Source organism: Camelus dromedarius, chromosome X (assembly GCF_036321535.1).
Source record: "Camelus dromedarius isolate mCamDro1 chromosome X, mCamDro1.pat, whole genome shotgun sequence".
Lineage (NCBI taxonomy): Eukaryota > Metazoa > Chordata > Mammalia > Artiodactyla > Camelidae > Camelus > Camelus dromedarius.
The window spans coordinates 100,585,974-100,611,785 of record NC_087472.1 but is presented as its reverse complement, the minus strand read 5'-3'; the positions used below and the strand labels follow the sequence as shown (position 1 = coordinate 100,611,785).

Genomic DNA, 25,812 nt, shown 5'->3' with positions numbered 1-25,812 from the left:
CAACTGGGGATTCAGACCCCACAAAGGAGGAGGAGGAGGCGGGACGCGTGGTTTACCGCAGACTTGGAGGAGTGCGCGCTGCCGGACGCGGCCTGGCTCACGGAAAAGAGCTACAACACAAAGAGAGTCCACTCAGTCATGTGCAGTGACACCAAAGGACGCAGGCAGAGAGAAGGAACATAGAACGGCCTCGGAAACAGCGACAGGAGGAAGGTGCGGAGGACGCGGGCATCCAGGAGTTCTCACTCTGCCCGGAGCTCTGGGCTCCGCACAACGGAGGAGCTGGGGAATGCTTTCTCTGCGGGTGAAGTGTTCCCACGTCTACTCGGATGTGGAGGGTGCCTCATCGAGTTAGGATGCAGCTTATATTCCAAAGTCACAGCCATGAAATACTCATCTCTTATGTTAAGAGTGGTGAAAATCTAGAGATCAACCAGATACCCATAACCAGCATTTAGCATCTGGTACCTGCTGGCATTCAACAGATACTTGTTAAATGAACGAGTAAGAGCAGGCTGATAAGCTTTGGCCAAACAAGTATTTTCCTCACCTAAAAATCTAGACTGAATTCTTTACCTGCATAGGGAGAGTGCCTGAGCACATACACACATGCACCCACGCTGTTCTTGCAAAAGCGATTAGAAATTTAAAATGCCACAGCATCTATTAAATTTTGAACAGAGAATAACATATTTCCTTGATGTAAAAGACCAAATACAAAGCTTGTACTGGCTAACTGGATCTAAACCCATCAAAGAAAAAGGCTGGTCATTTTGTCCCCATAATATGCAAGGATGGCATTAAATGGAAACAGAAGGAACCACCCATATTCAGCCACAGTCAGCTGCCATTGAGATGTAGGTAGCCAGAGGGACGATGCCACCGAGTGGCTGGTAAAGGAAGATGTCTGGAAAGTCTGTTCCTTACTTGGAAAGAGCATAAATTAGAATGAGAGCGCATGGATGTTTTTTCCCAGGGACAACATAGAGAATCCACACGTCAGTATACAATTCCTCTGCGCTCTCTGGTGTCACAGAGACATTAAATCACTAGGAATGTGACTCCAATTTTCTGAAGGGAGGAGAAGGAAGTATGTCCCAAGAGTGATATAAAAGTACAGTATCCTAACATTTTTTTTCCTTATAGGGTTAAATTCCCCCAGGCAATCTGGGGTCAGGAAATATCAGTATTCCACTGATATAATCGATGACCACATTTTACTTGGCCCTACTTATTTCCCTCCTTTTAGAACAGAAACTCCTGCCAAGGCAGAGCCTGGGACCATCTCTTTCACATAGTCTCCTACCAAACCCAAGAGTTTGACAAATGGAAAAAGGTACGGGGCAAGGTCATTTCTCCTCTTTCAAGTCCAGCACTCTGCCCGTCCCCAGGGCTGCCTGCACAGCCTGCCGACCCTTCCACCCAAGCCTGTTAGATGGGCAGAACCATCCTCCACACGCTCAGTCTCTGTTTTCACAGCCTCAATTTCCACAGTCAAGCCAGAAAGAACACGAAGCACAATAAAGGATGAAACAAGACAAAGATATTTCACCTGGTCGTCAGCACTAAATCGCCTAGTCATCTGAAAGTAAAAATATATTAGGAAATAAAAATCAGTTTCGAACCAAGGATGCCTTACTACTTCTATCACCCTCTAGATCATACAAGGAAGTGTTGGTCCAGCTGCAGGGTGTGACCCATGAGTGCCTCACGGACTCAACTGAGTGAGTCATCATTTGAAATGGAGGAGAAAATCCGAGTGCATTTCTCACTGCAGGTCATGGTCAGAAGGAAACTATTTCCTTCTTAATCACGGTCAAGGCCTAGCACAGTCCCTGGCACATTAGGACTGAAAGGTCATTGACTTGCAGTCCTGCGGGGTCAGTTCGGAAAGTATTTGTTGTGAATTAAATAAAGGTGAGAAAAAAAAAAAAAAACCCCAAAATACCAGTGGATAGTGGGAAGTACAGGTATCATGAGCATTCTATTTCTAGACTCCTCTCACTGTTTCACTTGAAGGATACACTTGATGGAGGGATGATTCAGTTATCTTTTGTACAACTTTACTTTTTAAATGCCTGTGGCCCACTTGAAAGAGCAGTCCTCGGCAACAGGCAAACATGGGGAAGGGTATTTTCCAGAACGCTCACGTAACCCGTTAATGTTAAGGATGAGCGTGAGTGGCTGTGGGATATCTGGGTACAGGATGTGTGCAGATTCCGGGGCAGAAGGGATTGCACATCCTTTATGAAGCCTGCTGCACCCTGCATGCCCTGGGTTTCTATCATTTTCTGAGTTGAGCCTGGGCAGGAAGACCAGTTCCTTCCCGGCACTGCTGCCGCTGAGCTCTTCTTACCTGTTTCATCTCACTCCTCAGCCTGCTGATGCCACTCCTCTCGGTTTTGGTGACTCCAGTATGTCCCACCTCATGGATGGAGATGGCTGGGCTGGATGTGGAGGAATGGATGGGTCGCACTGGAAGGGAAACATATACACATGGTTCTTAGAAACTGTATCGCGTCTGCCGTGAGAGAGGAATATACACGCATGTGCTTATTTATTGTATCTGTCTGTCTCCCCCACTCGACTCCCTGCTCCATTAGAGGAGGCCTCGTTGGCCCTGGCCAGCAATGTTTCCAGCACCTGGAGCAGTGCCTGCTACACAGCACAGGCTCAATATGCATTTGAGCAAATGGATGATAGAGTGAACATCACTGAAGCAGCAGGCAGAAAACACTGGATGGCCAGAGAACCCTTCAGTGATTTGATTGAATCATTTTTACCTCTCCAAATGCACCCCCTTCCTTGTAGAACTGAGACCACCCAATTAAGGTCCAGTCTTGGGGCCAGAGAGGCAAGTCCTGGGAGAACAAGCTGACCAAGGGCTGGAGGAGCAGAAGACCCGGCTACCCCATCACGGAAGGGACCCCGCTCCACCCTGTGGCAGCGCCCCCACTAACTGCTCCTGCGCCGTACTCACAGTGATCATCCTAAAGGATGTGACCGTGTTACTGCCCCCTCGGAATCCCTCCAGGCCTAGCCTGTCTTCAGCAAAAGCCCATACAAAGCCCCTCGGGCTGCTCCCTCCTCCCGCCGCCTGCTCTCCTCTGCGGGCTGCTTCCTTTCCTCCTGCAGGCCCAGCTCTAGGGTCACTTCCTTGGGCTGCGTCCTCTGTGTGCCCTGCCTTCCCACCCTCCCCACCTCCACACCATGGGAGTAGGGGGCAAGGGGCACTGCCCAAGGGTGTAGAGACAAATAAGGAGCCAAAGGACAGCAGACAGGGAGGACCCACAAAGGAAATATAATGATTACCCAGAAGGAAGGAGGGACACTGGTAAAGTGGAAAACAGAAGCCAAAGGGGTCTGGGAAGCTAGAGTGGGGCCTGTATGGGGTGGGCATTAGCTGGAAATATTTATCTCAGACATCTCAGGATTTAATCAAATTCTAAGACTATTTGAGTTTCCTAATGTATAAACACTGAACAGTTACAAAGGACAATTAACAATGACGTTATATGCAAAAAGACAGGACCTCTTATGGCCTTGCCTGCAGTTAGACATATTTATGGTTTCAAGTGACATTACTCTGTTCCTAGTTTTCTAAGTTTCTACATCTAATGACAGTCTTTTAGTAATTATCTAGGTCAAACCATGTATATTATTTTGATGAGCACAACACATTAAATATTTATCTTGTATATGTACATTTCAAGGACTGTGCATTTGAAAGAACTGAAAATTACTTTTGGAAAAGGATCTTGAGCATTCCTCCTTCAGGAAAGGAGAAAAGCCACCAGAACACATCTGACTGCAACGCCGGCTTTCTCTACAGGCTGGCGCCCACTCTGGAGAAAAAATACTAAGTACCCAATGTCCTTCTTATTAAATAAAAGGAATGGCAGCCCACACTGCATTTCTTTGGCTTGATGAAATAAATTCACAAATGTATCTGCAAATCATTTTACTTTATAATGAGCAGAAATGATAATTGCTTCAATTATAATTAGGGAGCATTTGAGAACAGAATTCCACCAGGACTTGGGCAATTATATTTCCTAGCATCGCAAACAGGGTTCTGGTACAGATAAAAACTGAGTGAGCAAGACAGGGACAAAGCAAACTCCCTCAGCAAGAAAGTGCTATGAGGTCGTAGAGGGCTCTTCTCCAGGCCCATAAAGGGTGACAGGGTCTGGCTGAGAATGCTTCTACTCGAACCAAAGGCGGGGCACTCAGGTGATGGGAAAAGACAGCCCTCTCATGCTGACACCCTAGTCACCTCACCCCCTCCTAACGCCATGCCCAGGTGCACCTGCGGCTCTCCCAGCCAGCCCACGAGGGCTCACAAAGCCCCACAAGTCACAACCTTAAACCTAGAACTCTGTCTCAGTGAGGTGGGAACCTTACACTCAGACATTATGTCCTGAATCTCGATTACTGGTGTCGACCTGCATATAAATGAAGCAGTTCCGGGCCACCTGGACACGTCAGTCAAGCCCTCTCTGAACCCCTCCCCACAGAGTAAGAGGAGCATTTACTTACTGCTTCTTTCAACACCAAACTCTTTTCCACTTAAAATATGGTGCAGGAGATTTTTCATATCAAAAGGGCTGAGGTTCATCAAACTTTCAGAAGCTTCTTCTCCTAAAAACAAACATCTTGTTAAGTGTCCCAGATACAGGGCTGGTGGTGGGGGAAGGAGAGTCGAGTGTGCCTTGGATGGGGGACAAAAGCTGCTGTGGCAGGTCTCCCTGCTCAGGATTACCTCTCCACTGCTTCAGGGCTGAGAGGTACTAAGCCTTGGTGAGTCTGAATGCTGCCGTTTAAATTGTGTATTTTCTTAACTCTCAGATGCATCATTTTTCATATTGTAATGACCCCCAACGTTGGAATGCATCTTGCAGTGGATTTACATATTTACACTGGTAGGATGTCTCCCAGCAGAGGTGTTAGGAAATGGGGGATGACAGCTCACCACAAGGAGATACAATAAGGGACTTGGAAGTCAGGAGCAGAGCAGAAGATTCTAGTGCCTCATTCTCCCTAACACATGAAATTCAACACCCTGTGGTGGATGGTTTGGCTGAAGTTACATCTAACCTGGTCAAGCATGAGCACACCCAGAGGCTCAGAAGCCCAGGTTCCAGGATACTTGGGCAGGGTTCCCCGGGGCTGGGTGGGTGCAGGAGCCGTGGAACTGCCCGTGAGCAGCCCTTGCGGGTCGCACCTGAACAGTTCAGGCTCCGTGCCAGCTCTGTGGCCATCACCTGAATGATCAGTCCAATCCGGAGCCTGAGCATCTCTACGAAGAGGCTGGGCTGTGCCCTGACGTACATGGCCAGGTACACCACAATCTCCTGACACAGGTGGAGACACGGTTTCAGAGACTGGGTGGTGGCAGGGAGGCCCCTGCTGCCCAGAGGCATCAGCCCTGCCCCGCCCCGCCCTGGCCAGCTGACCTGGGTGAGGACGGCGATGCTGATGTCCTGCCCACTGGCTTCATAGATGAGTTTCGTGAGCTCCTCGGGGGGAAGAGGCCTAGAAAGGAGCATCGGGACACAAACACCGTAAGGATGCCCAAGAGTGTGCCTCCTAGCCCTCTGTGGAAGAGCTTCATTTTCCCACTGGAAGCTCTCGAGTGCCAGTGTCTTCTATTAAGACTCTTTTCCTGAATGGTGGATGGCACTGATGTTTTCCGCACGGTCCCCACAAACCTGAGGCCCCCAGGCTGAATACTTACGCAGAGATGGTCTTCTCCCGGGGTTCTGGTGGCAGGCCCACTGTGAGCTGCTTCTGGTGTGACAGCAGGTCTGTGCAGGCCTACTTATTTAGGAGGAGGGCAAGGGGCAGAAAGAGAGAGGTGAGCAAAGCCGACGGGGAAGGGTCACTGCCGATAAGATCATAAATTTACCTTTACAAATTTTATGACCCATGTTGCCATTTACTTGAAAAATTCTTACAAAGACACCCAGACTGAGCAACGTAGGCCGTGTTGGGTCCCTGTGATCTTTGTGGCCCCAGGCCTGGCTCTGCAGGGCCTTTTAGTGGGTATTTAATGCCCATCCACCACAGCAAACACACTGGATTCCCGGATAGTCCATAAGAGGGGTGGGCTGTCGCGAGTCCTAAGATGTTAAGAGTAAATGACCATATTAAAGTCATAAACTGCCAGTTTCCCTGTTATTGACATATACTAAATACCACCACCTTACCATAACACTGAGCTTGAATGTCTTAGAAAGCAGCTCTGGATTTTGCAGGGCCTCAGGGTGAAAATGTTAACGAGACTGTACTGCAGCGGTGCAGAATTAAGAGAGCTCTGTTTAAGATGGTGCCAGGCCAGAGAGCATTTTCATTTTATTTCTTGGTAAACCCTTTTCTGCAGCTAACAAGTAACAAAACTAATCAACTTGAATTTCATTTCCTCTGCTTGCCTTCCAAGAGCAGTGGGAGGTAAGGAGAGGAGGGCCTGCTCCATCTATATATTAAATAACCCATTTCCTTTACAAATAAGAGGTGCTTGCCTCCAGCTTCCGTAACGGGAAGAGGACATGGGGTTACAAAGGACAAATGGACACCCCGCGCAGCCTCTGACCTCAGCCAGGACCTCCACTTTCTTCCGGAGGAGGCCAGAGATGTAGCGGATCAGACCCCACTCCTGGTTCAAGCCGGCTTTCCCATACAGCTCACTAAGGAGGTTGTGAACTGTGACCCCGTGCTGTCCAGAGAGATGTGTGTCCCAGTTAGGACCCCTGTCAAGAGATGGAAAACCCCAGAAGTATGGCCCAGAACGTTGAAAGGCCAGATTCTCTCATAATCAAGCCCACTTGGCAGGGAGGGGAATGAATCACTGCACATTCTGCCAAGCCCTCAGAGGCCCTCCCAGTGCTTCTGAGTCTGACCAAGAGGGCTGCATCTTACCAAAGCACCCCTTCTGTCTACTTGAAACAGAAGTCTAACACTGGGCAACGGTGAGATCCTGGCCTCACCCAGTATTCTCGTCCTCAAGGCCAGCACTAGTAGGCAGGGGAGGGTACGGAAGTATGTTCATGATGATTCTGGGTAATTTGGGTGAATATGATCATGATGCAGCCTGCTAGAAGGCCAAGAAGACTAGGACAAAGAGCCAAGGAGAAGAAGGGAAAGCTCAACCTAGTGAAGACCATGAACTTACTTCATTACATACAGAATGTACAGAATGTCTGCTTGGTCCTGTAGGTTCGAGCAATCCTTCAGCTGCTCAACCAGCTTCTCACAGTCCACGTCACCACGGTCATCTCTGGGAAACTGGAAGTCATCTTCGGGAGCCTGGCCATACAAAAGCCAAAAAGCAGGAGAGAGGGGCTGAGCATGCAAACTTTTAGAAGATTAGGAAGTGACACACCAACCTGGTCTTGGCACTCTGCTGCTGTGCTACACTCCAGCTTTTCAGGGAGTCTTCTGTGGCTTTTTGTTTATATTTTTGATCAGTGAATCACTGTCTTAGTCAATGTTTGCAAGAGACTGAACTGAACAGGTTAAAATAGGTATAAATTTTATTCATGTAAAGTTCAAAAACAGGCAAAACTCATGCTAGCAGTTACCTTTGGAGTGGAGCGGGAGGAAGTGAGTGGCAGGGGCACAGGGGCGGCTGTCACTTACATGGGTCTGTTGGCTCGGTGATAATGCACTGAGCCCTATGCTCATACTTCATACACTTCTCTATATATGTTAAACTTCAATAAAATATCTTTTTGAAGGCAAAACAAATACAAAAAATATGTGAGTTTTAAACAACCTAAAATTGAGGTTAAGTTAAAATCGTCTCCAGCAGACAATGAATCTTTCTATTCATGTGGAATAAAATCAGAGGAGACTTTGGAAAAAATAACAAATTAGGAGAATCAAAGGGGAACACCCTGAGATTTTATTCTCTGGAGGAATCTTTTTCTGGTTTTGTAACCTGCTCCACAAGTAGCCCAGCCTTGGCTGGCTGGCACAGATGGGCCAGGGCTAGTGGTGAGCCAGCTCCCTCCTCTAGTGGGACACGGGTTCTGACAAGTAGGCAGAAAGTCAGTAGCCTTCTCCTACATGCAAAGTATAAAGGTTTGCATCAAATTCAGTGTGCATACTGACACGAAGCAGATTCCAGACAACTAAGTGAATGGGCACACATCAAAATCCAGAACTTCTAATCCTAAAAGTCCTGGATATCAAGGAATATGCTCTTTTGAGTTCAACCATTTAAAAGTTCTTGGGACTACATCAGCATCAAAGAACATTACACTTTCTGAAAAAGTGATTCTAAATATTTTACCTTTTTAAGGAGTGGCTGAGGGGAATCAACAAGATTCAGCGACTTACGGTGGGCACTTAGAATTTTAGTTGGCAGAGCCATGGGAACAACTAGAAGATAAAAGAGAGAGCTCTTCTGAAAAGGAGGAAGGATAAAACACTTATTTTGAGAGGTACAATACAAACCAAATAAGAAATGATGACTTAGTTTAATTAATTTCAACACTAACTTTTTACATAGCCACATCATGTGCTAAGTCTGAAAACAAGAAGTGAGCAGGACACAGATCTTGCTTTAAGGAGCTGAACTTCACTTTTCTCTCATAGAATTCAGGGAAAATTACACAGCATCTTAGAACTAGAAGGAGCCTTAGAAATGATTAAGCCCGACCTCTTTCTTTCAGGTGTGGAAACTGGGAACCAGACAGGATAGACCATTTGTCCAAGGTCACTGGCCTTCTCATAATCAAGGTGTCCCCACTTCCTGTCTACTATGTATTTCACTTTGCCACTGCTGGGTGTTAGTGCTTGTTTTTTTAACCACCTTTAAATGTTATCATCACCAATGCTTATTCATTCAGCCATCTCCACCTGCCAGGCTATATCATATCATCTTGGGAAAATAAGTACCTTTCAAGGTAAAGATGAGGCATATTTAAAAGCCATTTATAGATCTCCAGGTTACACTAGTGAATTTAACATACATTTTAACTTTACTTCCTCTCAATCCCCCACTAACACTACAGAAAATAATTAAAGAAAAAAAAAAAAAAGACAAATCCTAAAGAATAGGGAAAAGCAGGAGAGAAGACAAGAGCAACAACATTTTGGAAGTGGGGAAGCTGATGGATAAAAGGTAACTGGTTTAGTAGACACAAGGCAACCAAACCCCAAGTCTGCAGTGAGGAAAGCCGAGAACCAGTCAGGTTAATATCAGAATTCTCAGAGGTCTAAGGAGCTTGCTGCATCATGGACCTCTGGAACTGGGGGCAGTCTAGAGAGGGCATCCAAAATAAGATGGAGGAGAAGCTATGGGAGAGGCTGTGAGCTCCCTAGATGTCCTCTGCAACCACACAGCTTGCCAACTGCCTTGCTCACCCCGATAGAAGCCTAGAGGGTCTCTCTAAAGAGGGTAAAAAAGGGGGGGGGGCTATGTCTGGAAGGGGTACTGACCCACATGTCTGAAGGCCGAGTACATTCCTTAGGGGAAATAAATGATTGTATAGCTCCAAGCAATCAGATCTTTACCTGTTAAAAAGGAGACTGCAAAGGAGACTGTAGAGTATCTCTGGGAAATCTGCCCGGCCTACACCCATAAACCCACTTACATGCTTGGAGAGTCTCATGTATAAGCAGATAACCAAGGACAGGAGGACAGACTCAAATGCGAAAGACAGAAACCAAAAGAAACAGGAAAAATTGACTTGGGGGAAATGGAAACCATTTAGGGAGAAGAAATGTTAAAAAAAAACAAACAACAACAAAAAGCCCTGCCATTAATATTCTCAGAGTAATAAGAAATTATACTGCATGTATGAAACAAGAATGGATGCAATTCATAGAACAAAGATTTAAAACATGACAGCAAAAGTGGAAAAACTCAGCTGAACAGGTGGAACAAAAAGCTGAGGCAATTGCCCTCAAAAGAGAGCAAAAGACAGAGAAATGGAAGACAGAAGAGAAACAATAAAGACTTCTCCAGGAGGTCAACACTGGAATCATAAAGTATCAGAAAGAGAGGACAGAGAGAATGTACGGAAGGAAATGAGTCAAGAAATGTTTTAGAAAAACTTTAAAACTGAAAAACTGAAAGCAAAAACCATAAATTTCCCAATTGAAAAGTCTGCTGAGTAGCCAACACTGTGGATGAAAATATACCCAGAGCAAGGCACATCACTGAAATTTCAGAACCTGGGAACAGAGAAAATCTTAAAAACTCTCAAAGAGAGTAACAGTTTATATTTGAACGATCAAAAGTCAGAATGGATTTAGATTTCTCAACAGCAACACTGACAGCAAAGGGACAATGAAGTGATACTTTCAAAATTCTGAAGGAAACTTGTAGTAAAATTCTATACCCAGCTAAATTCTCAAATAGATACAGAATATGGCAGACTTGCAAAGTCTCAACAGTTTTACCCACCATGCACTGTTTTCTCAGGAAACAACTGGATGTCCTCCACCAAAAAAGGGAGTAAGTTAAGGAGGAGGAAAAGTTGAGACACAGAAAACAGGAGAGCCAACAAAGGAGACAAGGATGTCTCCAGGATGATTGTGAAAGATCCCATGACAAAATCTACATCCCAGACATGGAGGGAAACAGGCCAAAAGGGGCAGTGAACCCCAAAAACAAGCAAGTTGAGGGCTGTCATCACCATGCTCTCTTCCACTGTACCATTTTTTTAACCTATTGAAACTATTTCAGAATGTATTCCATTAAAGGTATAAATCAAGAAAGGGGAACATGCCAGATTCAGGAAACAGGGAACCCAACTGAAGAGATAAGCAAAGGCAATTCCAAGTATTACGGTAAAGTCAAGTCCTAGGATGCCAGGTATGCAGCAGGCCTAGAGTTCAATAAGCTGGATGGAAGGGGACTTCTGGACGCTAAGTAAAGCAGCGGAACCCAGAGATTCGTGCATATGATTGACCTTGTGAAAATTTGTATGGCAAGACCATTGGAAGCTGTAGAAAGGAAACAAAGCAAATTAAAAGATAGGATGATATGACATTGTAAAATGACTATAACTCAATAAAAAAATGTTAAAAAAAATAATAAAGGCAAAAAAAAGATAGGGCAATGATAAACTTTAGAAAAAACAAAAAGTAAAAATTACTGACTTAACTAAACCTTAATACAAACTGCACAGATAGGTTAGGAGAAGTGAAGCAGAGGAATGGTGATTTAAGAGCTAAATCCTTACCCGCATAAGAGAAAGTCAACAGATACCAAATAAAGCCAATGCATCAAAAGAAAGCAGTATAGACACACTATTTTAGAAATACGGAGATACGTAAATGCCAGAAGAACAACTAAGAGTTTTAAAGTGATTGCCCCTAAGTAGGACAGTGGGGAGGGGAGGGGAGAGATGAGGCAGGAAAGATCTGCATTTTGCTGCCTTTTAGGATTCTTTGACTTTTATATTGTGTTCATGCATTACTTTGATGAAAGAAGTTACTTTAATAGGCAGAAAAGAGTTAATAACATACATGGAATTTCCAAACCCTTTGCTTTTGCCATGACAGAAAGTATATCCCGAGTGGAGTGGATGGCGCTGAAAACATGGCTGTCCTCTGTCTTCTTACAAAGAGGTGGCAGATAGCACTTGGAGGATGTGCTTTGCAGGAGGTGGCTGATATACTGGTCAAGTTCGTCCTGGCTTTCTATAATTACGCAGGTAAGAAAAAGAGCCAATGAAAACAAGCTGCACAAATAACCCACATGCATAACAGTGATTCTGTGTAGCATGAAGTGCTGAGTAGATTTAGTGGAAGACAACATTTTGATACAGATATCTGACCTCCCACCCACCCCCAGAGAGCAAAGAGATTTATGTAGATAATGTATGTGTTCATAAAGTTATTGTTTGGAAAAACTTCATCCAAGGAAAAGAAAATACATGTCAAGATAGTGTTTATATCACATCATCCCAAGATGAACTGAATATGTAAGACAACCAGAGGGTCAGCAGCCAACATTTTATCTTTTTGCTTTAATCTGTCATGAGTAACATACATTATGGAACCCTCAGCCCCAATCCCAATTACTAACTAAAAGTAAACAACAGGTCACTTCAACCCAAAACCTCCCTCAGTTTGAGAAATTATATACATAAATAGGATTTCATCAGTTACATCCAATCAAAACTAAGATCATCCTACTATCCCTTTGAAAATTCAAGTGTTTCTGTCTTCATATTTCATGAAAAGTCTGCATTCCTGAAACTCTTTGTCCCTCTAGGTTTTAAAAAAGCCTCACTTTTGCAGTTTAGGTTTTTAAACTGGCATCTTATTCATTTTAATACGTGAAAGTTTTCAAAGCCTCTTTTTTTGTTAATTACCATTTTCTGTGCTTGAGTTTTAGGACAATTTTATCACAATGCCAAGGTTTAAATAAATTCAGTGAACCACCTACAAAGGCATTACAAACCGTACCTTGATTATAAGTGTCTTCCAAGTATCCTCCCAAATCTGAATCACTATCAGGACTGAAGCTCCCTTCACTGGCACCATCAAACAACTTCTCATCACAGTCTGGATCCAGGAAGGTCAGATACGTATAGAAAGAGGTGGTGAGAAATTCCGAAAGACTCCCTAATTTTACTCTGCCAAGGAGACATTGTGTTAGAGATACAGGTGCATGTGGACCAACTTCCACTGTGAATCATTGAGAGACTTTTCAACAACCAGGTGGTGCTTCTGCCAGAATCAATAAATACGTCACTCTGCAGATTGCCCCATATAAGTAGTCAGCCAAGAAACTAAAATGAAAATTCAATAGCAAGTATGAAGTGGAATCACACAGCATATTAAAAGCCAAAATGAATCATGCTGATTTCTTACTCCCAAACCCAATACAAATAGAAATCTATTTTCCTGAACCAACCAAAGATTACAAAACATAGAGTGAACTAGAACCAACCCTTGGGTATTTCTGCCCTAAAATGACTGGAGCAGAACAAAACCAAAAGCAAAAATTCTCTGGGGGCTCTCGTGCTATCTTTTATGAGTCCCTACCACACAGTCACACAAGCGGGCGTTAGAAGCAGGGTATATGTTGGGAGAGGAGCACATCAAAGATCTCTCTAGAAGGAAGGTGATGGCAGGCGATCCCCAGATCAGAACAGTGGCCCAGAGTGGCCCTATTACATTATCAGCCTGGGTAAAGTTCCACCAAAAACTAGGAGCTGGGTCTAGCAGTATGGGGTTCTGCTGCAAAGGCTGCAGGCTTCACATTCTGCAAGTTCAGCCCCAGGTTTGGGGAGCAAGTAGGATGTCCACCCTGCAGAATGCAAGCAATCTAAAACATTAGAGCTGGAAGCTGAAAACAATGGGATGCCTCAGAGGTACCAGCATCAGGTTTGACTAGTTTAAATAGCTTGGTTTAAGGAGAGTAAACAGAAGCATGCAATGCAAATGAATTCAAAGGTGCGGGAGCTTCAATGGGCAAACACAGACTACATCAAGAAACACCGCCTGAGAGAGAGAAAAGCCTTCCCTTAATAAAGTAAAAACTTTTTCCCCCTTGAGCCCTGGGGCCAGTTCTAAGGATTGTTTTGCCCTGAGGTTAGGGAACAGGAAGAGGTGAGATGGAGCCAAGGGAACATTTCTCTCTGATGAAGTCGAAAGGAGTCAGGGCAAAGGCGGAAAGGCAGTAATTGAAAAATATTTCTGATAGCTAACTACCCCAGGTGGGTCCGGAGGGTAGAACTTGGCATGGAGAGTGAATTCAGCTTTTTAAATACCCTCAGACCTAAAAAAGAGCCAAAATGAGATTCAACTTCAATTCCAAAGAACTTAATAGGAAAGGGTAGCTGATAGAGCCTGGGCGCTCCTGTCCCATGCTTCTCTGAATTGTTGGCTGTACTCTATAACCAGGAGGCCGTCTGGATTCCTATAAGCCCCCACCCAGCTCAGCATGGTGGTTAGAGCCTGGTTTCTGGGTTCATGTGGAGTTTCTGCACCTACTCATCCTGTGCCCCTGGCCCTCTGAGCCTACAGATCCTTGTGCATAAAATGGGAAAACAGCCCAAGCGACAAAGCATAGACTAAATGAGACAACGCACCCAAAGCCACAAAGCACACTATAGGTGCTCAATTAACTGCAGACAGTATCCTTTTGACAATGGTTAGATTTCAATTAAATAATTTATTTTTGAAAAGTTAATTATGGGCGTATGGTATTGTCTCTCGGTTATGACACCATATGCCAGGTGGTAAAGTGTCCAAGCTGGAGAAGAAATGTACGAAAGTGGATGCCAAGTGCAGCTATGGTGCCAGTCCTGGAATGTAGATGGCAGAACACTGGGGATGGTGTCTCACTGACACTCATGACAGGTCAGGAGAAGCTCGGAGCGAGGGCCACTTCAAGTCTACAGCAAAACTCACAGCAGGGTTGGTGAGCAGAGGTGCCAACCCAGGTGCTCAGAAATATAGTGACTCAACCCTGAAGACATCAGGCTAAGTGGGATAAGCCAGTCCCCAACAAATACTGGGTAAGTCCACCTAGATGAGACACCTAGAGAAAAAGTAGATGGTGGTTGCCAGGGGCTGGGGAAATGGAGAGTGGTTTGATGGGCACGGGCTTTCAGTTTTACAAGATGAAAAGACTTCCAGAGATTGGTTGCAAACAAGTGAATATACTTAATATCACTGAACTGTATACTTCAAAATGGTTAAGACAGTAAATTGTGTGTGTATTTTACAGTTAAAAAAAATTACTGTGGCAGCAGGGTCCCTGACGTGGAAGGATGTGAGAAGGGCTGACTTCAACTCCCAACCACTGGCATTCCATCAGGGACCAAATGGCAGCCTCCCCGAGCCTGGGAAAGGCCATACATTATTCAGGCTGGCTGCACAGTGAGGTTCTCCTGGAGCCCTTCTGGCATATTCCAGGGGATTCTGAGAGACCAGGGAATAGATCCTACAGAGAAATCCCGTGCCTTGTGACAGTCATGGGGTGCAAAAATGAAAGGGGTTTCCATGGGAGGTGAGCCCCCTATTACTCAAGGAGCTTAACTGTACCACCTGGGATCGCCCGCTGCACCGTGGGGCTCCAAAGCGGAATGGGCATCCCTCCACTGGGGCCAAGGGGCCAGTGGTCTAGGCAGAGCACCTGAATGGGCCTCCCATGAAGGGATTTGTAAAGTTCGGTGAATTACTCTTAAGGTGTCAGCACACTCAAGTCAATTCAAGGAGTGAATACTGAGCACCTGCCAGATCCCAGGCTCTGGGTGTTCTCTTCCACTCCTTTTACTAGAAACAGACAGCATATCATACGTGCGTTCCAGGAGTGCTGCTTCCGAGAGACCTGGTATGTTCACCTCTCTATGCCCCAGGCCTCCTGGTGCCCATAAAAGCTTCACAAACATCCACCAAATACCAAATGGTGCTTAGAGTTGATTCTAGTTTCGCATGAGTGACTGGAATAGCTTTAACTTCCTTTTGACTCTAAAGTTCCATGCTTCCATGTTCAGCAATTGATATGAAAAGTGGAAGAAGGGCAGCAGAAGACTCTAAGAAAGGTCAATGTTACTTTTTTTTTAAAATCACCTATTACCTAGCTCCTCCAAAATATCCATCCTCTAGTTTTCGAATTGTTGAAAGAACAGCAGAATGAATATCTGAGCCATCATTTGCTAAGGGGGGAAAAAAAGATGAATTAGTTTACTTAATCTGTGAATACTTTTAGGGGGCATGCATCAAAATGTTTTCATCAACACAATCTAATTAAAATATGTGTGGCACAGAAGATTCCCGAGCTGAGACACCTAGCTGCTAAGAACCCCCTTTAGTACTTAGCTCTGTCTACGGGACTCATTTTAAACATTTTGAAAAGGGCCCAAACCAACAGTGGGACATGAATCAGGCAGATCATGTTCATGGAATTACTGAGCATGGTATGGGTGATGGGGAAGGTGAGCGTGGGTCTGCCCGTCATCCGCCAGCAGGTGCACAGGTAGGCCAGCTCGATCCTCAGCATCTCCACGATCATCTCGTTGTCCAGCGCCAGGTAGAAGTGATGCTGGTCGGTGAACTGCAAGTCAGAACAGGCCAGGTAAAGGGCTGGCCTTCGTTTCCCTCGGTACAACCCTAGCTGTCATCCATGGCAGCACTAATCCTTGCATTTTGTTTCCAGAGAAGAGGCTCAATCCTGGCTGTAACTCGCCCCCATCATGGGGCGCTCCTCACAATCAGACAAATCACTGTCACCTGCCCAGGAGTCGTGGCTACATTAGCGTTAGTGTGGGAGGGAAGGGTGTATGGCTAGATCTATTGTACAGCTCCCCCAATGGGGATTAAGCACCAGGCCGAACACTGCTGTCCCTGAAAGGAAATCAGTAACTCCTTAATCCCTATGCCAGCCAGGGCTGCTGGGCTCAGAGATGCATTCCAAGCGAGGCCCTTGAGAGCAGGTAAGATGTGGAGACCATGTTTACCTGAGTGATGGCCTGGTTAACGTGAACTAGAGGCACTGTGGCCTGATGTTGAAAACCATATAGCTGTCCTGGCCTCTGGACCAGTGCACACTCAGCTCTAGTCTGAAATTTCTTATGAAGGGAAATAACAAGATTTAAGTGAGCAGCACCAGCTAGGTGAAAAGCAGCAACTTGAGGCTATTGACCTATGACCTCACAACCAACTAGGTGCCCAGGTAGTGGGGAGCCAGGGGTGCTGTGCTCCACATTGACAAAGTGATCCCACAGTTGGCCTTTCCAGCTGCCCAAATGGATGAAAAAATGCTTGGTTTGGGTTCCATGGGACTAGTTTCCTTTGGAAACAAAAACTCTGAAGAAAAGTTCCATCATCAGTATATTCAGGATCCCGTCAAGGGGGTCAGGGCCTGAAAAGTCAGACTGCTTATGCGTTAGGGGCTATTGCAGTTAGCAGCACAAGGGCTGCAAGTCAAGTGACATGTCACTAGCAAATCTGTGAAGCAGTGTGAGTTTCATGACTGGAAGTGATGGCACGCTCAGCTCAACTGAAGTCACATTTACTGAGCACGTACTATGAGGAAAGAACTGTACTATGTACCAGGGGTCATCTTATGTCTCTATTTGAACACATTCTGCCACATTCAAAGTAGCTCACCAGACAGAAAAGAGAGCTTAATAAACAGATGCTTTGTTGGCTTGCTACTGGCCTGCTGGTCTCACCTGGGGTGTGAAAGTAAAGATTTGGTTCCGAATCACATATAGTTTAGATGTTCCAAGGACACCAATGTGCCGATATGGTCGCCCACTCAATTTCATATTCTTATTTCGTCCTATTTAAATAAAAATTAAAAAAAGAGAGATACAAATACAGTTTCATCTAATCCAAGTGACTGTGGCTAAGGATGGGCTTATTTATATGTTAAACAATGCACTTTGGGGTTTGGTTTTTCTACTATTGTTGTCTTTCTTTGAGACAAGAATGAATTAAAAACAAATCCCACCCCCTTCTTTTCATGCACGTGTAAGAACAGCACCTGGTGCAACATCTATATGGAATGAAACTATTAAAAGGGCTTTATTGATGTTTACTTTTTATTTCCTTAATATTGAACCATAATCCTAAACAAAGTCAGAAAAAGAGAACTCCCTTTACATTTTAATGGGTAGATAAGCATTTTTTTAGTCTATGGATAAAATTTAGAAACATTATCAAGACACAAATGACAGCTTCAATTGTGAATTTTCAAAGGTGGCTCCTTATTTTACAACAGATCTGACGAATTGCACGGCCAGCCTGTGGGGCATCCCCTGAACGGGCATTAGAAGAATGTGCATGCTGGCCTTTCCTCTTCCCATGGAAGCAGGCAAACCGCTGGCTTTAGTGTTTTGCCCAATTCTTCAGAATTTACACTATCAGTCTCCCCCAGACCCCAAACCCAGAACCCAGATGCCCCCTCACCCAAAACGCTCTGCTACTTGCCCAAACCTACCAAGCTTGGCGTATATGTGACTGAGAATCCGGCCTGGCTGGACTCGGATTGGATGAATGTCAGCAATACTCTGGACATTCACCCCATGTTTCTTCAGCAGCTCCTTAATGTGGTGGTTTTCTGCCAGAATAGTCACTGTGAAAGAGAACACAGCGTCTGTATTAGATGGTGGCCCTCGGCCCCTCACGTGGACGTGCACCTTGTCTGTTCTTGTCTCCGGCCTGTGACAGACATGTGAGCACACTTTCCATGCCCCAGGTGGCTTTGAAAGGGACAGCACTTGTCCTCCCTGCTTCTCTCTGGCCTCCCCTCCCCTCAACACCCACGATGCTTATTTATCACGTGCCCTCAGTGTGCAAGACCATCTGATGAGAGATGTCTAGAAATGGTCCCCCACAGGTCCCAAGCGGAATTACCCCATCTCAAGTGGTGTCTTGCCTCCCTCTGGGTCTGCATTTATTCTAAACCTGTCTTGTGTTCATTCACACGGGGTCAGGAGTGGAAACATCTCCACAAGGGGGATAACCAAGAGAAGTCTGTGCCTCTGCCCTCTAAGGCAGAGAAGAGCAATATGGTGGCGTGCGCTAGCAGGGGATGCTCTGACCGAAGGGGAGGTGGGGGCAGGTTCCACCCTCTAGAGAGAAGGGAAAGTGGGGCTGCTAGTGGGTTGGTGGTAGTGGGGCTGCCTGGCTCACTGAAAGCATAGCGTAGGGCCCAGCTGGTGGGGAAGAGCCACCCCAGAGCCAGGCCATGCACCCCCAAGGGGCTTATCCAGGCCCCAACTCCAGTGAGTGAGGCTAGGCATCTGGCTCTCCAGCAGAGAGGGAGCTCCAAGTGCCTGGGATGTGGGGGCCAGGGCAGGGGGGCTCAGACCCTGCACCTGCTGTACCAGTACTGCTGGCTTTTCAGAGAAGGGACAGTGCTTTGGCAAAGGAAAGGAGTCCTGGGAGAAAGGGAGTTTTGACCACAGAGAGCACGGCCGCAGCAGAGCCCGCTAGGAACTGGAGGGACACGGGGCAGTGCTCAGGCTGGAGGAAAATGACTTGGTTTTGTTAAGGTCGCCCCCTGAGTCCCACCACTGTACCATCAGGCTGGCAGCACCTGAACTACAATACATGTAAGTGCTGCTAAGTTTGGAATGTTGCCTCTTTATATTTACATTGCACATGATGCTTTTTCAAAGTATTTTAATACCCATGAACTCTTCTGAGCTTCACAGCAAGGCTCTGAGGGGGACCCTTGCTGCTCAACTGGACAGCTGTAGCTGAGCAGGGACTGGAAGCTAATCCCCCAGGCCCCAGCAAACGGGAACATCAGCCATGCAGGACTGGGTGAGTGGCTTGCCTTAATATCCACCTCTTTGGACGCTTCCAATGCCGTGCGGAGGTCCGCACGTATCAGAGCCACACAGTGGTCACTCTGTAGATGCGACTCTTTGAGAGCAGTGGTTTGACCGAGACCTGCAAGCCTGGTGATCTAACAGCTGCACGCAGAGAAGTTTCTGAAACTACATTTCCCCTTCCTCCAGGCCAGAGCCTCTGGTATTTTCTACTGTGTTCTATTCTATTACGTTCGGGAAAAAAAAAAAAAAAAAAAAAAAAACAGTGCTTAGGACCTATCGACACATCCCAGCCTGCAGTTGGAAGAGTGGCTTTGTGGCTTTAAGGGATCACTTAGCAGCATGTGCCCTGGTGACGGGGTACAGACTGTGAGGTCAGGCTGGATCAGGCCACCTGGGTATCAACTGGGTTCCCACCTCCTGCTGTCAGCTGTGGGTCCTTGAGTAAGTTAACCCCTCAGCCTCATGTGTAAGATGGGGATGATAATCCTAACTGTCACAATCTCTTTCTGGTCAGAATGTTGTGATGGTTGGGTCTATCTCAGCAGGTACACAGTATCGGCCAGGTGATGACCTGCACGGCCTCTGCTGCATCACGGGCAGGCACAGCGAAATGAGTCTGAGGCCACAGAGAGGGCTGCCTGTCCTTCGTTCAACAGTTGTTTTTAATGTTATCAAGTGCATGGGTGTCAATCAACATAGAAGCTACAAAATACGGGCCTTGTCCTTAAGAAATGTACAGTATACTTTAGGGAACCCAAGGTGGAGACACCAAGCGCTATGATACTACCTGGTATATAAGCCGCTCTATGAGGCACGTGAGCTACTGGGGAGTCCTCCCTAGGAGGGAAAGTAGGGAGGGGAACCAGCCAGCTGGGTGCATACTATGCCTGGCCCTGCACTGAGGGCTTTCCCTGTGGATCTCAGTTCCTCTCAAGAGCACCCTGTGAGCCCAAGGCAGGGAGGTGAAGTTACATGGCGAGGTAGAGACAGCACCACAGCAGTAGCCCGGGCTGGCCTTCCACCCCTCTGGAAGGGTTGCTGGCTGGAGAGTAGGGGACAGGTGGAGGCAGGTGAAAACATGGGCCTACAGCTCTGGAAAGAAGTCAGACCTTCAAGGGAGGAACGAGCGAACCCTTGCTTGGGTTCTGAGTTTTCACCAGGGTCATGTTCTACTTTTTAAAGAATAGCAGTTATGAAAAGTGATACTCAATGAATCACTTGTGCCCTAGTTGCAATCAAGGTTCAGATTCAAGAAAACAATTTCTTTGTAGGAAGTAACTTTGTGGTTGAGAGTTGCTGAGTTATAGAATGTATTTCACAGAACTGATATATGCTAAAATATATATATATGCAATTTTTAAAAAATTCAATAAGAAACTAGGGAACAATTTGCTTTAAAAATAACACGGGTTTTATAAAGTGAAATATGACTAGTAAACATGCTCACAAACCTTGTACTACGACATCAGGCTTGACGGAAGTGGAAAATCTTCTATTTAAGGGATCAATTTCACCAGTGGCAAGGAATCCCTAGGAAAAGAGGAGCATTAACGCTATGAAATACTGATTAACTAAAATTTCACCTTAAACCTGAGCTTGAAAATAAAATATCTTGGGGCTCAAGATAGTATTTTATTCCTTTATATTTTTCAAGTCAATTGCTTATTTTCTCTGAACCGCAATATACCACTTAGGGAGTACTGATAAACGTATTGCATTTTCAGCAACTAGTTCTCCAGGGCTAGGCAAATATGCCACCCTTGTGTGAGCAAAAAGAACAAAGGTAACCGATGCTTCCTGAGCCCTTATCCCGTGCCAGGTACCATGCTGGGCCCTGTACCTGCACTCCTAACAGGTAGGCACTGCTATTGGCTCCATCTTACAGGTGGGGAAACCGAGGCTTAGGGTAAGTTGTAGAGTGGGACTTGGCCCAGGGCTGACTGTCCTAAAACACAAAGCTCCCCCCCGCCACCCGCTTACAGAGAGTACTCTTTGTATGTGGACATCCTCACATTATCTATAAATGATTGGAACCCTAAAAGAGGGGATCAAGGTATTCTGGGAGGTCTAAGGAAAAAATGGACCTAATGCTAAGCCCAGATGAGGGCCTTTTTAAGAGGAAGAAACAGAAGCAGAATTATTTTATGGTTTCCCATCTCACTGATACAGTAATCAGAGCTGGATGGTATCACAGAGATGATCAAGCCCAACCTCTTTACAGATAAGGAAACTGAGGCCCAGGGAGGTTAAGGGAACTGCCTGAGGTTATAGAGCTAGTTGCAGGCAGGGTTGGCTTTCCAAAGGAGATATATGCATTTTCCCTACTAATAAAGAGAAATGTGTAAGACCCAGTCTCTACCCCTAAGGACATGACCATGAAATTGGAGAGATGATCACACCCATGAAACAACTGCTCCATCTCTGAACCTAAGGGTCACCTGCACTGTGATAGCTTTACTCTGGTCCCTTCTACCACCAGTCACTGCTCGCCTGGGCTCTTTCTCCAATACCCCTCCCCAGGGGTCCAGAGCACTCAGCTGGGCAGGATCCCCTCAGGGAAGATGAACCCATCTGATAAAGTCGCCCACATTTTTAGTTGGCAAAAAAGCATTTGCATTTAAAAAACTTAAGCCTGGGGGCAAGAAAATGCTTAACAAGAAGGAATGAGTCAGAGGCAGTAGACCTTCTGTGTGGGGGTGTTGTGAGCTGAAAGAACATCTGATGGAAGGTTCACTACAGAAAAACCAGAACGCTGCCCCTGCCTGTGGAGAGCACTAGAGAGTCAGTCCTTTTGCTTCCTGTGTCGAGGACCGCGCGGGGGGTGGCTGAAAGCCAATGGAGGAGTTTCCCAAACCCTGTATCTTTCATACATGTGCTGATACCCACTGAGGAGCTTCCCGCCTCCTGCTGACCATCAACTTAACCAAGTTCCAGCCACAGACCATGAATGCTGGTGCGAAGGGGGGTTGGGGGATGGACAGAGTGTTTGGCTTGCAGCTAACCCTGAAACGGTTTACTGCAAATACGGACACACAAGGCCAGGTCTCAAGTCTCAGAGCCAACCCCAATCTGTTGACTTTAAAGCCATGAAGATGCCAAAGACATTCATAGCCACACTGGGCAGAGAGCCCCTGTGCTCTTCGGGGTCCCCTGAACTTACAATCAGATGGTTTCCAGTCTGTGAAGCCCCCAAGTCCCCTACCTCTGCCAGCAGGGAGCTGAGGATGTACAAGGACTGACCCCACAGATGGGGCAGCTTCCCCAGAGGAACTCTGTCCACCGTGTGAGGATTCTTATACTCTTCATCTACCTGGCAAAGAGAGAAAAACCCAAGTCAGAATGTCAGAGGATAAAAAGGCCAACAGCATTGGACAGTGGGGAGTACACTGAAGACTTAGAAAACGCCACTCATTTGATCCTCCACACCAATTCTGTGCGAAAACTGGGCCAGGGAGGCCGAGACCCTTGCGGGGGGTGGCTAAAGGCAGCAGAAGCAGAACTCAAATCTAGGCCTGGTTCCAGGTCAGTGCTCTTCGCACAAGTACACGGATGGCAAAAGGCAGAGAGACAGGCACTGGAAGCCTGGGCTGCCTTCCTTGAGTGCAGCTCTGGGAAACAAGAAACTCCACAGCTCATGCTTCTGTTTGGCTGTATTACGGGTGCAGTGATCTAAACCATCAGCCTACAGCCATAGTAGTGCAGTGCTGGACGCTAGGTCAGGTTGCTATCTTGCTCTCCCCAAGGGTTCGTAAACTCTGTGCCTACGCAAGAAAGTTACCAGAAGGTGGCGCTACTTATTGAGGAAAAACAATTGTACTAGATCACAAATTTTCCATCAGGGACTCAAAAAGCTGAATCCATGAGGGGCTTCTGACTCATCAAAATAAGATACAGTTCTCTCTCTGATGGACAGTGCTGGCTACGTGTTGTAAGTACAACTTAGTCTGCAACTTTCTCTGTTGTAAACTCCATGCTGACCTTTGTGTTTTCAGTCATTACAATGTTCACTGGTTGAGGGTAATGTCAGTGACCACTTTCTTCCTCCAGAAAACATAAGCCAATTGAAGGAAATAGGAAACATTCATCTTTCTCCAAAGGGGAAAATTGTACCATGAGGCGAGTCATTCTCTACTTGTGGATTAATCAGTGATGTTATTACTATATTTATATTATATATATTAATAAAATTTGCTATATTAAACTGAGAAAAACTTAAGCTCATAAACTGAACAAAATTAAACGTCACTAGTAACCAAATAATCAAATAGGATAATATGTGGAGGGAGATTCTTCAAAAAGTCATAGTGGTTGTATCTGTGAGATCAGAGAGAATTATTTTCTTCTATAGAGTCCTGGATGTTTTGCAGTGTGCAGGATTACTTATTACAATCAAACTGTATGTTAAAGCTTCGTGAAACGTAAGAGATGTTAAGACTGCACAGATCTGGAGTGGGAAATAGTCGATGCAAAGAACAGAAGGTAGACAAGGTGTCTGGATCAAAAGACAGCATGGCTCTGCCCTCCTTGCATCCACCGCCATCTCCTGCCTCCTTGCGGAGGTTGTGCCTCTCCCCTTCAGTCCTTCCAGTCTGCTTGCATGTCCTCTAACTCACCAGGCCTTTGCGGCCACCACTCCTCTGTCTGCCCTCCATCCCACGAACTTGCTCCTCTGACCCTCCCAGCCTGCAAGCTTGCAGAGGCAGAGCTGGCGTCATGAGCCCTTTGTGCCCCACTACCTAGTCTGCTGCCTGGTCTGGAGCAGCTGCTACATGCACATCTGCTGGGCACATCTGCATTAGTCTCCAGCTGTCCAACAGAGGCCCCCTGTGGGCAGCAGCACCTTGCAAAAGCATGTCCGGCTGAGGAAATGAGTGATGCTGAAACCCAGGCTGGCTGCCGCCTTGGCCCAGAGCTGTGGCCACTCCAAGGATGAGACTTTTTTTTCTAATTTGCAAAAAAGTACCATATGGGTTTAAGTGGCCCTCTCTGCAGTGGTCTCTACATGTTACTGATGTGATGGTTGAAACTTCCCAGCTGTCACCTGGAAGCATCCAACATAGACTGTGCTCAACATAAAAGAATGTTCAAAGTCAGTGCTCAGCTGATATGTAAGCACACTGGGGTAAAGGAGGATGTTGAAATGACAAGGTGAAGCCCAAAGGTCAGTGTGGAGTTTAGAAGAGAAGAAAGCTGCAGAGTAACTTTTTACAACATGTAGCCAGAACTGTTCAGAGAGAAAAGGAGGGCTTGCTTATAACACTGAGCCATTTACTACAGTCAGGAAATGTGCCTTTTAGTAGAACACGGATGGATGGTTATTCTCTACCATAAAACAGGTAAAATACCCCTAAAGCTATTTATTTTTCCTTGCTCTGCTTCCAGCTTCCAAATTACCTCCCATAACTAATTTTGTTTTGCCAGGTGCCTCAGAACTATTTGCTGAGGTAAACATTAAGCAAAAGGGGCACCTGAACACGTGTTTGCTAGGAACAACCCCTAGCTTCACCGTCAGCCCCTCCCCCACCGACACATACACATCATACATAATAAAATGAATACATTTGCAGGAAATCTAGGTCTCTAACACTCAGAGAGAAAACAGCCCCCGCAGGCTCCAAGGCCTGATGTGCACAGTGAGGGGCTCTCCTCTACAAATGCACTGCCCATTAGGAGGCAGCGTGGGGCTGTGGGGAGGCCCTGCCTTGGAGTCTGGTTCCAGGCAGAGCCCAGTGCTGTCTGAGCTCTGACAGGTTCCACAGCCTCTCTGAACTGAGGCAGATAATTTCAAAGACTCTTGCCAGTCCCCTGACCATGTGCTTGTGGGCCTAATTCAACCACAGAACCCGTAGACCCGAGCTGCTGCATGACAGCTTCTGCTGGGTTAGGATCTCCTGCAGGCCCTGCCAACCGGAGGAAAGACAACGCTCTCTGAAGTCTCCTCCTTCAGCAAATGCGATAATGAAGCTTTGAAGCAACAGGAATATTCGAAAGACAAAGAGCCTTGAATTCTTTCCTTCTAAACATGAAAGAGACATAAGGAAATCTTCCCATTAAGATATATAGGTCCACCATGACCCAATTTAGGAAACTGGATAGAACAAAACTATCTTTGGGCATCTTCTTGGAACTGGCCAGTTTCTCTCCCCTGGTATAGAACGGCTTTTAAGTGGTAACCCAAGCTCTAGCTCAGGAAATGCTCGACTCAAAGGAAGAGATTCTCAACTACCCCTATGCAGGCAGACCTCGGTTCCAGACCACCCCAATAAAATGAATATAAAGGAAGTCACATGAATTTTTTGGTTTCCCAGTGCATGTAAAAGTTATGTTCACACTATATTGGAATCTATTAAGTGTGCAATAGCATTCTGTGTAAAAGAAATGTATTTATCTTAATTTAAAAATACCTGACAAAAAAATGCTAATCATCATCTGAACCTTCATTGAGTTGTAGAAATAACATCAAAGATCACTGATCACAGGTCACCATAACAAATAAGAATGAAAAAGTTTGAAATATTGTGAGAATTACCAAAATGTGACATAGAGACACCAA

At 45.9% G+C, this 25,812-nt stretch overlaps 1 protein-coding gene across 3 annotated transcripts in view; it reads right to left on the bottom strand.

The window, feature by feature from the left end:
• Positions 1-25,812, bottom strand: part of PHKA2 (phosphorylase kinase regulatory subunit alpha 2) — a 72,901-nt gene that overhangs the window by 10,646 nt on the left and 36,443 nt on the right. Inside the window, exons 12-29 of one of the 3 annotated variants that reach the window (XM_031445786.2) lie at positions 22,462-22,569; positions 20,711-20,789; positions 17,918-18,052; positions 17,148-17,257; positions 15,883-16,027; positions 15,551-15,629; positions 12,427-12,596; positions 11,482-11,655; positions 8,294-8,382; positions 7,172-7,305; positions 6,593-6,749; positions 5,738-5,817; positions 5,457-5,535; positions 5,225-5,354; positions 4,540-4,641; positions 2,357-2,475; positions 1,553-1,582; positions 57-110 (exon numbers count right to left, since the gene is read on the bottom strand). In XM_031445786.2, the coding sequence (XP_031301646.1) occupies positions 57-110; positions 1,553-1,582; positions 2,357-2,475; positions 4,540-4,641; positions 5,225-5,354; positions 5,457-5,535; positions 5,738-5,817; positions 6,593-6,749; positions 7,172-7,305; positions 8,294-8,382; positions 11,482-11,655; positions 12,427-12,596; positions 15,551-15,629; positions 15,883-16,027; positions 17,148-17,257; positions 17,918-18,052; positions 20,711-20,789; positions 22,462-22,569 (1,974 nt within the window). The remainder of the gene's footprint in view (positions 1-56; positions 111-1,552; positions 1,583-2,356; positions 2,476-4,539; positions 4,642-5,224; positions 5,355-5,456; positions 5,536-5,737; positions 5,818-6,592; positions 6,750-7,171; positions 7,306-8,293; positions 8,383-11,481; positions 11,656-12,426; positions 12,597-15,550; positions 15,630-15,882; positions 16,028-17,147; positions 17,258-17,917; positions 18,053-20,710; positions 20,790-22,461; positions 22,570-25,812) is intronic. The other 2 variants (XM_031445787.2, XM_031445788.2) reach the window with 2 other exon arrangements.